Here is a 15,847-nt window from a genome sequence, read left to right as displayed (position 1 = left end):
TTTGCTCGCTGAAGGTTAACCAAAGACATGCACACAGGTAAACCTGGTAAACCGTTATCCTGGCGCATGCACGTATCTTTGTTCAGACGCGGCGAGCAGATGCATAAATGACGATAAATGCGATTAAAACGCATATATACGCATACTTCCAAATGTGAATAGCAAGATCAAATGTTGTTCTTGTAACTCGCCCCAGCTCAGGCAGGGTTGAGCTAATTGTAGCCTAATCCTGCCCCGGGGCGTTTGGAGAGCCTTGAGCAAGAATTCTTGTTCAGCTGTCCTCTGTTATTCGGGCTGGAACGCTGTGCCTTCAACGCACTCTCACGCTTCAACAAAAAAAGGAGCAAGAAAGAAAAAAAGCGAGGCTAAGACACGCCACGATCGATCTCATGTTTTAAAAGAGGGCTGAAGATACATTTACAGCTATGTCTTCCAAGGTAAGGACGCAGCCTTGACTGACTCCCCTGTGTAGCTTTTGCGGAAAGTGTCTATAGCAGTCTACGGTCTGTGTTTTAAGCGAGTTTTTAAAGCAACAGCGACCTATATAGCGCTGCGTTCGCGCCGGCGTTAGATTCCGCCGGATTCTGAACGGAATCGTCGCCGGATTCTGTAACGAAGAGCTCTTGGAGCGCCGAGAGAAATATTACGAAAAAGTTCTTTCTAAAGGGACGGGCAACCTTCATCAGAGACGGTCTGCTAGAATCCTCCACAGATTGCGTCGGACGTCCTAAAATGTTTGAAACGGTACGGTGGATTCTGTCAAATTCTCGAGTGTTTCTCTGGTGCATCTTTGCGTGTCGTGCTTTTGCAGTTTTAGATCAGGGAGGGCTGATTTGAGTGTACAATGAGAGGTCAGAGCACTACTGTATGCCCATTGCGTACAGGAAGTGCGGTACAGAGAGTTGTAGGGCTATTTTACGCACTCCAGGGACCTGGCGCAGTTTTTCACATCACAAACTATTATTTCTGACTTTGATGATATCTCATTTTTCACTCACGCTCGTAACGGTTGCTTCCGACCTAGTATGTGTATGTGTATGAAGACTTTAGATTCTAAATGCCGTCTGAAATTTTCTTATAAAATGAACATTTCATATTTCTGTCAGGCTCTTGTGTTCGTGTTCAGTTGTTTTACTTTAATTGCATGCATTGAGCTACATTACTAAACCTAAACAGGATATTGAATGTAAATATTTTGTGTATATATATATATATATATATAATATATATATAATATATTTATAAATGTCATATATATATATATATATATATATATATATATATATATATATATATATATATATATATATATGTGTATATATATGTATATATATATATATATATATATATATATATATATATTTTTCACTAAAACTTGCACTTAGTAATGGGGTGAGATGTTGATTCATGCCGCTTTGACAGATTCCGTGTTCATTCAGAGAAGAATCTGTCAGACTGATTCAAAGTTACGATTCTTTTTGAGTGATTCATTAAAAGAACCGGCTCTTAAGTGTAGTTGTGGGACTACTCGTACAGTCGAATGGTTGCTTATTTGGATTTTGCAGGAAATGTATGATTTATAGACATCGTTTTGGGGTATTTTTGTTTTAATTTTAGAAAATGCAAACACTTACAACTTCTGAAAAATAAATGTATAAAGGCTATGACGAGATCTCTCTATATATATTTTTTAGTCGTGGCACTGTATATTCACTTACTGATTTTTTAACATTGTGAAAAGTGGGGCAGTTTTACCTAGGCCTAATGTGTGTGTGTTTGGCCTTTTATAAAAAGTAACATTTTAAAACATGACCAATTTAATTTTTGAGATTTACGAGGTACATATGTACGTATATAGCAGTATGTACGTTTCTGATGTGCACCACAGGCACACATTGCTCCAGGCATTGTGCCTCTGGAAATGGGACTTTAACCATCTGTGTGGGCAGAATTGTTCATTACTCCAAACAAAGGTCGATTCATGCCACAGTAGCAGTCAAGCATCAAGTTCCCTATGGTTTTAATGTAGAGGTGTAATTACTCAGGAGAGGACAACGAGTTCAAATATTTTAATGTTGCATCATTTAAAACCTTTTGCGCCGTCTGAAACGTTACAATGACGCAGCATCATTTAGATTTCCACATTTGACCTTGTGGGAGTTCAAGTCTTATTTACCCTCATTTCTGGCTTCAATTCAAAATGTTGATTCATTTGCTCTCAGAAACTTTTAAAGAACTCAAGAGCTGCTGGTGAAGAGGTGTTTTGCGTCTCACACATTCGCCCAATATCTTTAATTAGGAGTTTACACTCCCCCCCCCTCTCTCTTTCCCTGGAGGTAGACACCTACAGTACTAGGATCCATCCCTTCCTCACTCTCGCTCTCGCTCTCCTTCTCTCCCTCTCTCCCTTTTCGTTCTCGCTAATAAGCATCACTCCATTTCTCCCCTCCGGTTCTATGAAAAAAGGAGGGGGAAAAAAAACGGCAGGCAAATTTTCTTAATTAGACTTGTGGTGCTAATTCTTAAGGTAAAAACGCAATTTAAGGGAAGATGTAAAAGTGATCTCCCGCGTGCTTGCAGGCCAGAATCGCACCTTAGATCTCGGAGATTGAAGGGGAGAGGGGAACCAGGAGCTGTTTATTTGATACTGTGCTGTTTGTACAGGAGGGAAGGAGCATGTCTCGGCTGTCTTTGACCCGGTCCCCAGTGTCTCCTCTGGCCGCTCAGGGAATCCCTCTGCCGGCTCAGCTGACTAAAGCCAACGCTCCAGTCCACATTGACGTAGGCGGGCACATGTACACCAGCAGTCTGGCCACCCTCACCAAATACCCAGACTCCAGGTAAGACCTGTTGTGATTTTTTTTTTTTTGTGTGTGTGTGTGTGTGTGTGTGTGAGGGAAGGTTTATTGATGCTGATTTAAAACTATGTTGCAATTCTGTTCTGCTTTGCAACAGCCTACATTTCTGCGATTTAGCAGTGCGTTTACGTGTTAATAGAGCGATGCGTTAAAATGCTCCACTTTTAAATGACCACTTGTAGAGTCGTGCAATTCCTACCTGCTGCATCCACCCCACCCCGTAACCTACGGAGGTTTGGGGATAAAGCGAGGTAAAGGGACACCACCTGTTAGAGACGTTCGCGTGTGCGTGCAAGACGAGTGTGAGAGCTTTGCCACATCTGTTCAGGTTAACAGAGAGCGTGGCTCGCTCTGATTTATTAATGGATATGGAGCGAGAGAGCAATGGGAAGGAGGGAGGAGAGGAAAATGGGGGGAGGGTGAAAAGCAGGCAGCATTTTAATTGCTTTTTGGAGGAAAAAAAAAAAGAGAGGCTGAGATGAAAAACTAAGATTGCCTAAAGCTATATGGTGAAATTCTAACTGGGGGAACGGCAAGACCATATGAGAAAAGGACCACCCGAGGCACAAAAGGGGGAATTGGTTTTCTTATTAAGTGTTTTGCATCGGTTTCCAGAATGAGGGAGAGAAAGAAAGAACGGAAGAATGAAATAGGATGAGAGAATGAAATAAGAACATTTTGCAAAGATAAAGTCGATTCATCCGAAGAACAGAAATAGCGTACAACATAATTCCGAACGCTTGACCCCATTCCGGCAATTAAATCAGGTTAAATAATCAACTTGTACGTTTGCCGTCAAACTTATTTCAAATGTAAAATGTGAAGAGAAAGCAGTTTTTTTGGGGAGTATCTTTTACGCTATTACGCGATAAGAGCAAAGGCGTTCTTAATGTAGCGGAGCGCTTGCATAAAACTTTAAAACAAAATGCTACTTTAAATTGAAAATCATTTACATTTTTCCATTCCAGAATCAGTCGCCTGTTCAACGGCACGGAACCGATTGTTTTGGACAGTCTGAAGCAGCATTATTTTATCGACAGAGATGGAGAGATATTCCGCTATATCCTGAGCTACCTGAGGACCAGCAAACTGCTTCTTCCTGACGACTTCAAGGTAACGTTCACATACCCAGTGTCTCTTCAGCTGCTCAAAACTTTCATTTAGTTCCTCTTTTAGCATCACGTCAATAGCCTTGAGCCGAAACATGCAGAAAGGACCCAGACAGAACAGTTTTATTCGATTTCCATGTGTTTGGAATTAACTTAAGCTTTATGTCTCAAGTATTCCTGAATGTTTGTTGAATACTGCTGTTATCAAATTCCAAGGTTCTTCATATGCCTTTTCATCATTTTGAACAGATTTATGTATGCTCTCTTTCGGATGTTGATCGCAAAGTTTCTGCAGTCTTCACTAAAATTGCCTCAGATCATCTAGAAATTAATCTTCACGAACCTGAACCTGAACTTTTGTTGTTTGATTGTTTTTTTTTTTTTTTTCCTTATCCTTTTCACTGGTAAAGATGGCAGACGGGAAGTTATGCGTCTTGGCAAATCTTTGCATATTGATAAAAACTTTTCACATTGGCAAAGTACATTTCTAGCAATTTAAAGATAAATTTAAATAAAAAAAGGTAGTAAAATAATTAAAACAATAGAAAAAGAAAATAAAAAAGTCTAAAGGAATTCAGACTCAAAACAACGTGAAATACATTTTTGACTTCAAATAAACTTCATTCCTCTGCATATTGGTAGAAACCTTTCTAACTTGGCCTGAAAATGGCAAGCATATTTATAACACATCAAAACAAAATAAAGTGCCATTATAAAGGTTTAAACTCATTTATTGCAAATCCAAAATAAAAACAACAATGTGCAGTTTAAAGTTTTTGTCATTTAATTTTTGTTTTACAAAACATTCCAGCTTGACCTGAAAATGCCAAGAATGAAGTAATGAAATAAAATAAAATGAAATACAAAATAAAATAAACAAAGGTTTAAATTGTCAAACATTTATGGAAAATGAAATTAAAAAATAAATAATAAAATAAAAAAATAAGCTTCAAGCTGGACTAATAATAGTGTGAAAATCTTTTCTTCAATGCCAGTAGAAGTATAAGTTGGTGAAGTATTATGCCCACCTCAGTCAAAAATCAGATGGGTAAAGGTATTTGTGTCAATGGGATTAATTAGGCTGAGACTAGTCATTTGCGCCTCAGGCTCATGGCTAGCTTTCCTCCACTGTGCGAGACGGTTTGATAACAGAACATAAAATATGTAACTGCACAGACGCACATCATTTCATCCCATTATGCTTAACTTTTCGCCAATCAAAACTCTCCGTGCCTTGACCCGAGAGAGGGAAAACTCGACGACTCGTCATAGACCTCTCTTTTCCATGAAGATCCCGAGGATGCTGAATAGTTTCACATGAAAGCCACGGAGCGGCACCTCCTGTGAGAGGTGATGGGATAAGTTTGGTCTCCTCCCTGATGTCTGTGAATTCATTAGACTCGACTTATTGGCTTAACTGACAACATTTTGTTCTTCTAGAAGAGCTTGCGATTGAAAACCGTGCAGCGCATCCAGCTTCATTTGTCCATATGGATATGGCCTAAAGACTAAATTCGTTCTTCTGTGGGCTTTTGCTTTTACATTCTCTTTCCCAAAACTGAGTCACAGAAGGAGCCCTGTTAAAACATACCCAGCCTTCGCTGCAGACCTGGGAAAGAAGCACAGCTTGTTTTTCTTTGAATTAGCAAGAGCCCGAAGGCCTAAAGTCTCTGTATCCATGTTGTCAGCACCAGTATGGGCTAAAGAAAGGAACATAGGGAATAAAGAGGGAGAGAAAGAAGAGAGGCTGAGGGAGGGGTGTGGGTAAGAAAACAACTCCTTTTCTTGTGGTAATTGTAAAAGAGCGTTGTGTCTAAGATGGTCGGTGCTATTGTTCTCTGTGGCGTAGCCTGCAGTGGAATGAGTAGTCTTACAGGGTGGGGATGAAGAGCCAGCAGGGTCGAGATCACAGCTATCTCTCATAGCCACCGAGGAAATAGGCCACCAGGCGCAGAACCCAAGAATGCTATCGGAGTCTCGAGCAGAAATGGCTTTCAGTCCTCGTGTTCGGGGCCTGAGAGACCCCACGGCCCTTTTGATATCTCGGAAAACATTAACATCGAAGTATCAGGTTAACGCTTCATGACTTTTCCTAATCTAATGAGAACTGGCAACATTTCTACTTGATAACATCTATCAAACACGGCGCAGAAACAAATTTACCTCACCGTTTGGGGTCTCGAGACCTCATATTTTTTACGTAATTTGAAACATTTTCAGAATTTTTTTCACTTGACGACGTTTGCTTTAATAATGCCAAACTACATACTGCTATTATTTTAATTTAACATCGTGGTTTTAACTTATGTTTTTTTTCATTTTTTTTTTTTTTTTACCTACCTTGGTATCTCAGGATAATCTAAGCAAAAATGAGAAACAATTAAAAAAAAAAATTCTAGTTATAGTTTTATTCAGGTAAAGTGGGACTATGAAAAGTGATATGACAAGAAAAAATATCCCAGTTAACTTGGGAAATCTATCTATCATATATATATATATATATATATATATATATATATATATATATATATATATATATATATATATATATATATATATGGATAGATAGATATATAGATATATAAATAGCATAGCACAGCACAAGACATTTTCTTCAAATCAAACTTGTAGTATTGGTAAAAATGAAGATAAGAAATTGTAAATTCTGTGTTTATGCAGTATTACACAAGTGGTAAGACCGCTGGCTTTGGTTTATCATTCATTTTCCTCAATATATGCCTATACCACCATGTTTACATGGAAAAATGGAAATATTTTCATTTTTGCAGTGTTTGTAATGGCAGGACTGAGGCATGCTGCCATCTGGTTTAGTGGTGAATGAAAGGCGAGTGTAAGTGGGGTAAATGTGCTGCAGGGTGAAGGATGCCTGGGGCAGAAGCAGCAATCTGTGCTGTCCGACCAGAGAGTCTGTGAGTGAGTGAGGGGACAGCCGGGGGCTCAGCCCCCACCCCTCGCCCTGTCCTGGCTAAAGACGGGTCAGATGGGCACAATTGCTCCGTGTGTGTTGGTCTGGGCTCATGCTCAATGCTAAAGAACACGTGCTTTAAAACATGCAGTATTCATACATGACATTCTGTCATTTTCCGGTGTTATTAGTCCATCGTGTGGAGAACCTAAAAGTGTCTTTTATAGCGATAGAGTACGCAGCAAAAATCGGAGAGTTTAAATTTCGGTGTTAAACATTTCCGAGGTGATTTTAACACCGAAAGAGTGTTTAACACCGAAAGAGTGTTTAACACCGAAAGAGAGAACACATGCGGAGTAAAATGGCGTTTGGTGCTGGAGTTATTTCACAGAGTTGATTATCAGTGTTAAAACAGCTCCGTAAATATGTTGTTAGACTCCGCCCACTCAGTGCAAATGGCCGCTGGTGAAATCCACGAAGGCGCCGCCATTATCTTCGAGTGGGTTAAAAAGGCAAGTTACGTTAAATCACACTTAAGCATTTGTAATTTGGTGCTAAGTCAACAGTAAAATGTACAATGTTCGTGCCGTGGAGCACTGCATATAAACGTTATATTAAAATGCGGAAGTAAACGCACGCACGGCCTGGTTATATTATGCGCGTCGTGGACGCGGTTTGCTGTGCTCGCTCATTTGGATTTAATTAAAACAAGGAATCAAATTATTACAGTGTGGCCACTATTTCATTAAAATGCTGGACCTAATGAATAAATCGAGTGAGAATATTCTTTTACAAAGCCTTGTTTATTGTCAGGACTAGCACCGTCGATGACGTGATTAGCTAGCTAAGCTAGCTACTGAAGCTGTGTAAAACTTTATAAAGGAAAACGTTAGTTTTACAAACTTAAAGTGATTATATATAGAATAGAGCGCCTTTAAAACATTCACCTGATGCGTTTATGTAGTCTTTAAGACTTTTATATGCAGTAGGCACGTTGTAGACATGATGGTAAATTGCACAGTACTTTTTTCCATTGCCAATTATATATTTTACTTTTCTTAAAACATTTTGTGGTTAAATAATCGGCACTGCAGACTCAAACTCAAGTTGATGCTTTGGAGGAGGTTTTTTTTGCAATGTTTTAATTTGACTTTAAATTGCACAGCAAGTAAGAATAAAAATAAACAAGTTAAAGGGAATTTTTTGTGTGCTGTAGTTTATTTAATTATGTTTTGTTGCTCTTGAGACTAAATGTAACCACCTTAAACGTGCAACACTGAACAGTGTTTTTCTGTTTCTCTTAGTGTTATTTTAACTCTGTTTTTGGAGTGAAATTACTCTGGTGTCCTAACACTGGACCTTTTGCTGTGTAGCAATCACTATAAATATCTTTATAGTGCTGCAAAATATCTCATCAATCAATTGTTTGTTTCTGTTCTTTCACTTATTCTTTTGCTTAATGAGTTGTTTGTGTGTTTGTTTCTTTATTTGTAAGGCTTGCTTTAGCTCACTCAATGGTTTATTTGTCTGCTCATTGCTGGTTTGTTTGTTTTAGTGTTTTGTTTGTTTGCTCATTCGTTTGATCACTAGGTTTGTTCGTTCGCTCGCTCATTCGTTCACTCACTTAGTGGTTTGTTTATGTCCTTGGGATATTTACTCAGTGAGTTGTTTTTCACTCAGTTGGTTGTTTGTTTGAACATTTTGGTCTGCTTTTTCATTCATTCACCCAGCTTTGTTCATTCGTTACTTTGTACATTTTCTTACTTGTTCACCCACTCATTTGTTTGCTCATTCGGTCATTTGCTGGATGGATTGTTTGTTTGTTTTGTTTGCTTGCCTCTTTCTTTCCGTGCATGCGTTCACTTCCATGTGTTGTCCCCGCAGGAGTTCCAGCTGCTGTACGAGGAGGCTCGGTACTACCAGCTGACGCCCATGGTGAAAGAGCTGGAGCGCTGGAAACAGGACCGGGAGCAGCGGCGGGCGTCTCAGCCCTGCGAGTGCCTGGTGGTGAGGGTGACCCCTGACCTGGGCGAAAGGATTGCCATCAGTGGGGACAAGGCCCTCATAGAAGAAATTTTCCCAGAGACAGGAGACGTCATGTGCAATTCAGTCAACGCCGGCTGGAACCAAGATCCAACCCACGTTATCCGCTTTCCACTGAATGGCTACTGCAGGCTCAACTCTGTGCAGGTACATGTCATTGAGCACTACCTACCGGTCTACACTACACTACACTACACTACACTACCGGTCCGTAACTGGGGGCCATTAACATTTTTGAATGTTGCTGAAAGAAGTTTATTTCCATTCTTACCAAAGCGGCATTTATTTGATCAAAAATACACTAAAGCACAGTAGTAAAATGTTATCACAAATTAAAACAACCGTTTTCTTTGATTATATTTAAATTGTAATTTACTCCTGGGATGGCAAAGTCTAATTTTCTGGCGCAATTACTTCAGTGTCACGTGACACTATAATTCAGTATAATTTTCTGAGTTGTTGCTTAAAAACATTATAGTTGTATTGCTTCACATTTTTGTGAAAACTGTGATGCATTTTTTAATAAATAGAAAGCTTTAATGCATTTATTTGAAATATGAATGTTCTAACATCATAACCTTTTTGCTATTACTCATTATTAAGTTAATGCATCCTTGCTCAGTTCTTTCAAATAAACAAAAATCTTAATGACCCAAACCTTTAACAGGCAGTGTATAGTTATATTAAAAATGTGATTAGTCACAATACTAAAATATTTTCATTACACTGCACAAGAAATGCAGATTTGAACCCGTGCCTCATGTATAAAGTGTTTAAATCCTTGCCAATGCTCATAACAGTATGAAGTGTTTGAAATTTTGGCGATTGATGATATTTTACATATTAATTTGTAGTTGACAAGACAGAGAGCTGAAACTATTCATTTGCATGCAAGTGCGCGATCATTTGCGTTTCATGTATTTCACATCTGAAAGACAACCCGTATGTTCATTTTCTGTTTGTAAGTTCATTCTGTGTATCAAACGTACATATATTCGAAATGTTATTGTAAAATGAAATTTAGTATGGTTTCTGCGAAACGCTTTATAAATGAGGCCCCTGGAGTAAAATATCACAATGCTCAAAAACGGTCCAATTTTTTTTGGGAAATAATAAAATTTGATATTAGACTCAATAACTTTTTGCCATATTAATGGGTCTATTATAAAGCTGAAGTTGAAAGTTTTGACTTGAGACTTTTTTGAGACTTGTCTTGGAGGCATCTCGACTGCTCCCTGCCAACCAGAAGAGATGTGCGAGGGTGCAAGATGTAGTAGGCAGGTGTAGATGAAGGTGTGCTTCCACAGCTGCAGTTATAGCCCCTGTCACCTTCTCACGTACTCCATGATTTGGCTGTTTGAAAGGTGCTGAAACAGACACGCGTACACACATTTATAATGTCCGGTACCTTGAATCCTGGAGGCGATGCTAATGTGGGGAATATGTAGTCATGAAACCAAAAGGAGAAGAGAGGGAAATGATATGCATAATTTATTTTTAACTCGTCCTTAAGACAAATCTCTCCGTTTGAAAAAGTGCTCCAACATTTCTGTGCCTGAAGCGATTTAAACACACATGCTACATTTTTAATACTGTACTTTGGTTTCTTTGAACAACCTAAACTGGTTTACGCTACTTTTTTACACACGCCTAATTGACTTACTGTATAACTAATTAGTGTGTCTGATAACGCTTATTTTTTGCGCGCTTAACTGACTGAACCGCGCAGGTGGATATTTTTTTTTTTAAGTGCTTCTTTGTCACACATCTCGGGTGTTCACAAAAACCCACCTATGAAATATGAGAAGATAGATCAGAGAGGAATGACAGAGGACGAGAGGTATGGAAAAAGACAGAGTGAGAGAGCCAGTTTGTTGCCAAGAAATTGTAGCCGTTTACTGTAAGAAAGTTAGTAAGTGATGCAACCATCAGCGCAGTGAGTGTAATGTCAAAATGGTAAGCCTTCAGATATCAATGCCTGAATACTTGAGAGGCTTGTGACACTCTATATATGTTCATTCTGTCTTCAGTAAGAGCTCTAGGTATGGATGCGTTTTATTAACTTCATAACTTATGGGTTTAATACAAACTGAAGGCATATTTAATTCTGTAGAATATAAAAGATGATTCTGTTTTTGATGGTACAATGGAAGTCAATAAACCCACTAAATGATCAAGATTTTTCATCATGAGGGTGAGTAAATCATGACACAGATTTCATTTTTTGGTGGACTATCCCTTTAAGACAAATTTTCGAAACCCACTGGAAAAAGTTAGAAAATCACACAAGTAGAAGGAACTTCAAAGTCAAACGATTTGTGTATTAAAACTCGCTTCTGTAACACTGATGCAACCGAAACCTTACACGAGCCTTAATGTCGTATATGTTCTCGAAAAGATGCTTCAAAACGCAATCTTTCTTTGTGCACGGTAGGCCCTTGAATCATCTGCTGATGCCTTTCATACCTCATCTGTGCGTAAGTCGTAAGAAGCGTTCATTTCCTCTACAAGTTTCTCCGCAGCCTCAACTTCCAAAGTGAGGATAAGGGTGGACATTTTTTCTCAGGCCCTGTGCAGTTCAACTGATTCCTTCGTCTTCGTCTCTCTCTCTTTTTTTTTTTTTCTTCTTTGCGGAGGGACTTTTATCTGGCTCTGTAGCCCCGAGCCAGAACTTTCATTTTCATGTGAAGCACACTTGAAAGAAGTGCAGGAGTAAGTGAATACTCAAGGCTGCATGTATTGAATTTCAAAAAAATCTACAAGCACTCCAACAGATAAAACATTTCGTTGGCTTTTTGCGGCGGCGGGAATGACAGCGACAGCGGCCGCCCAGAGACGGCTCTCGGTGAGGGATCTCTGACAGTAGCCGAGATTGTGTGTATTGGGTTTGTAATGAAAGAGCCGGGCGGCTTCAGTGTGGGCTGTCAGTGGGGGAGCCTATTCTCATTTGACTCCGCATCAAACCCCTGTAAACAGCCCAGGGGATGTCTGCTCGCTCCTTCTCATCCCGGGTGGATGGTCTGGAGTGAGAAACGTCTGAGGGTAATGCAAGCGTGAAGTTGTTGATAGCACTGTTACTGAGATTGCACATTTTAAATGCGTCTTGATGCAACTATGTGAAGTGCTGATAGAGTGGCATAAATAGGAGTTTACTTCTAAAAAAAAAAAACTCATACCGAGCTTCTCGTATTCAACGGAGAGCTTGAACTCAAAATACTGGAGTAGAATGAATGGAAGTTTATTTTATGGAAACGAAACCTCGACTGGTTTCTCTTAGGTCCTGGAAAAATGGTTGCCATCTTGATGCAATTACGCGAAGCATAAATTGTTTACTCCAAAAACTCATACCGAGTTTCTCAAATTGAACAAAGAACTTCGCAAGACGAGTTTCAACATGGCATTTGTCTTGATGCAACTATATGAAGCATAAATAGAGTTTGCTTTTGAAAAACTTCCATTCTCCCTGGTTTCTTCCAGGTCCTGTAGAGACTAGATGGGGTTCATTGCATGAATAGGAACGTGATTAAATTTTTGGAAAACATTTAGAAAAAATTCCCTTTTTTTTGTTGTGTAGTTGCTATCTTGATGTAAAGAGTAGCAAAAATTTTCTCAGATTTAACAAAGAACTTCTCTAAATAATAAAAATGACCTTGGTTTCCCCTGGGTCCTGGAGCAAGTTTCAAAGTGGAACTTGTCTTGATGCCACTATGAACCTCTGATAGATTGGCAAAAATCATATCAAAATGTACCATATTCAGTGGACCCTTGGTTTCTCTTGGGCCCTAAAGAGACTGTTGCAAAAGGTTTCATCTTGATGCAATTATGTGAAGCGCTGATACGAGAAGCACAGTTTATTTTATAGCAAGAATAATCTCAAAGTCCAAAAAAACCAACCCACTGGCTCCATCTAGGTCCTGTAGAGATTGCAAATGGTTTCGGTCCGGAGACATTTTGATACATTTATGTGAAGTGATGATACTGTTCTATAAACACTAGTTTAGTGTCTATTTGATGGGAAATGTCAATGTCAAAATACACTTCAAGATATCTAATGTTCTCATGTTGTTCCATGTCGCTTGCTTTCCTCACAAAACAATTCATCTTCGTCACGTTACAGTTGAACCACTGATGGCAGATGGAGTATTCTGACAATGTCTTTTATACTTTTCTGGACCTTGTCAGTGTAATTTACTTGGCAGTCAAGGACTGTCACAAATCTCCCATTGTTTTTAATATAAAATAGTTTTCCGAGGATGAATGAATGCCTTTATGAGTTTGGACATGGGGGTAAAGTGATTAAGACAAAATTTTCATTCAGTAACTAAGATTTTTCTAAAAGGGTTCAGCATTGCATCTATGAATAGGTTATCGAAGAACGTACATTTTCAAAACTTTTTTTCTTGGTCCTGTGGGGTTTGGTATGATGGTGTTTTATTGCATGTAGATGTAGTACTGGTACCGAAGCTCTTATTGTGTGCAAAACTTTAAAATATTCAAAATGGCTCTGTTTCTACTAGGTCTGGGAGAGACTATAAATTCAACTGTATGTAGTACTAAGTTTCTCATGTTATTATAACGTTGTCCCTGGTTTCTCCTAGGTTCTGGAGAGACTGTTTCAGAAAGGCTTCAGCATGGTGGCGTCGTGCGGCGGGGGTGTGGACTCCTCCCAGTTCAGTGAATACATCCTGAGTCGGGAAGACAGACGGTGTCAGACCAGCCACACGCCCATCAGGATAAAACAGGAGCCTCTGGACTAGCCGGCTCTTGTGCCAACCACGAACACCTCAGTCTGCTTTCAAAAAAAAAAAAAATGCCAGCGGACAAATAGAAGACTTAATTTGCAAAGAAGAGTTTGCTTGAACTTTTCGGACTTCAAGAGGACTGAAATCTTAGTAAATATATTTCATCAACGACCCCGAATCTGTTCCAAAAAATGCAAACCCAATCGAGTCACAGGATGGCTTTTCATCTGCTGACCTCCAGTTGAACTTTTTAGCTGTTTTTTTTATTTTTGGCTCGAGTCATAGATCTACGTTTCCACAGTACAGATCCATATAAGTTCGCCGTTGTATGTGCATAAAAGAGTGAAAATAGGAACTCTACAAGGAAGTTGCGTTCACGGCGAGCGCTCCTTCCGGATAGAACACTTTCAAATGATGCAGCAGTCTGATCTCCAAGCTCCCGGGCGAAATTAACCACAAAATACAAAGTCTGTCCTCTGATCCATTTTTAATCTAGATATCTAATGTTCTCATTTTCCAGTCTCATCTATGTAAATCAGTTCTTTTATGACCTACAGGTTTATTGCTGTTGTCTCACTACATGAAGGATACGAGAGCAGTTCTCAGAAGTCATTTGGTTGTAAGTGCGGTCTGGATTCGGCCGCATAGACGCTTTGACTTGAGGCTACGTGGCGGCTAAAGCGGACGGTCTGGTAATGCATTCAGCGCTTGGCAGAGAGGCTTTTTGTTTGAGCATGTCTAAAGGGAAACCTGGACTCATGTGGGAGAGCTTTTCTGATGGCATCGCTAAATCCTCTACTTTTTTTTTTCTTCTTCCTCCCCGGTGCCGTTTTCATCAAAACTAGCCCACAACTAGTCGCTAGTTCATTATACATAATTGCTTTGAGTAAACAGTTAAAAAAAAAAAGTAAATCTTTTGTAGATACAGTGTCCAAAACAACATCTTGTTTAATGAAAGCACCTTTCGGAAAAAATGAGATTAGTCAGATTGTTAATGAGTGCAGCACTTTCAGGGGGCGATACTCGGCCCGTTTGAGAAGAGGGGAATTACTGTGCCCCTTAAGGCCTGGAGACGGAGGGGCTACGGGTCAGACTTCTCTCCAGGAGTTAAGGTCACTTTCCCACAATCCCTTTTACTCACTCTCCCTTAGCAAAACAGCGCAATCAGAGGCACTCTGAGAGAGACTGAGGGAGAATAATCTTGAAAGGTTAACTTGGTGGCTGGTAAACAGACTGAATTGCATAATGTGTTGTAAAAAGGCACATTTAATAAGAGTTCTTAATTTCAAAAGGAAGGGTCACTGAAATGTCACCGATATGATGTTATGCTAAGTGTTATCTTAACTGGCCGGCATTTCTTTTCAGATTTTCTCAATTTGTTGTACATAAAGTCTCACAGACGCTTTGCAGGCCACCCCGAATGCAACTTAACTCGCTGCTGCGCAACTGCCGTTTGATTTCAAGGACGAGAACATTAAAAAGACAATTATCGGAGAAGACGCGTCAGACGATACATAAATCTTAATTTAAATACTGCTCTAATGGATGTTGTGTCAAGATGTATATTGCAGTACGGTCCAAATGTATATTATTTAAATAAAACATTTTTTTGTAATGGATTATTATTGATATGAATCATAGTGGTATGTCAGGCATGTGTTTATTTGAATTGTCACATTCTTTTTGTAATTGGTGTCGATAAACAAACTTTTAATAAATTGTTGGAGTTCTTTCCCTATTTTAAACCACTGGCAGCATGCATGTGAATGTGTCGGAAAAACTTGAGCTACACGGGATACACAGTTCTTTTATTGTGATGTACATTTAAGTGAAGCATCAAGAAAAAAAAAAAAAGGTTAATTGGATGAACTTGCAGTCTATTGTAAGAAAAGGGCAGAATTTCACCAGACTAAATGAGTGGAGTATGACAAGTACGGCACATCTGATTCAAATTTTGTTCACACAAAATTCAGTCCTTACTTGCTCAGCCTCATCATTCTACACACGTTTATAATTGGAACACAGATTAAGATTTTTTTTGATGGGTCAAAATGCTCTTGGATTGTGTTCCTAATATAAACGGGTTTAGAATGATGAGGCTGAGCAAGTAAGGACTGACCTTTCTTTGTGTGCGTACTATTCAGTTAAACATAAGATTGACATTCTGGT

The 15,847-nt window shown here is 39.2% G+C and overlaps 1 protein-coding gene across 2 annotated transcripts; it reads left to right on the top strand.

Moving 5' to 3' along the window:
* The first annotated feature begins 281 nt into the window (after positions 1-281).
* kctd15a (potassium channel tetramerization domain containing 15a) lies at positions 282-14,510 on the top strand. Of its 2 annotated transcripts, none has more exons than XM_043227624.1 (5): positions 282-437; positions 2,665-2,840; positions 3,827-3,971; positions 8,778-9,083; positions 13,535-14,510. In XM_043227624.1, the coding sequence occupies exons 1-5, from the start codon at positions 426-428 to the stop codon at positions 13,691-13,693; spliced, it is 798 nt and encodes a 265-aa protein (XP_043083559.1). In that variant the 5' UTR covers positions 282-425; the 3' UTR covers positions 13,694-14,510. The 2 variants fall into 2 exon arrangements, with proteins under 2 accessions (XP_043083559.1, XP_043083560.1); XM_043227625.1 differs by lacking the exon at positions 282-437 and adding an exon at positions 444-744.
* The last annotated feature ends 1,337 nt before the right edge of the window (positions 14,511-15,847 follow it).

This window comes from Puntigrus tetrazona, chromosome 25 (genome assembly GCF_018831695.1).
Source record: "Puntigrus tetrazona isolate hp1 chromosome 25, ASM1883169v1, whole genome shotgun sequence".
Lineage (NCBI taxonomy): Eukaryota > Metazoa > Chordata > Actinopteri > Cypriniformes > Cyprinidae > Puntigrus > Puntigrus tetrazona.
Note: the sequence above shows the minus strand (reverse complement) of the source record. Positions and strands in the feature narration are given on the sequence as shown.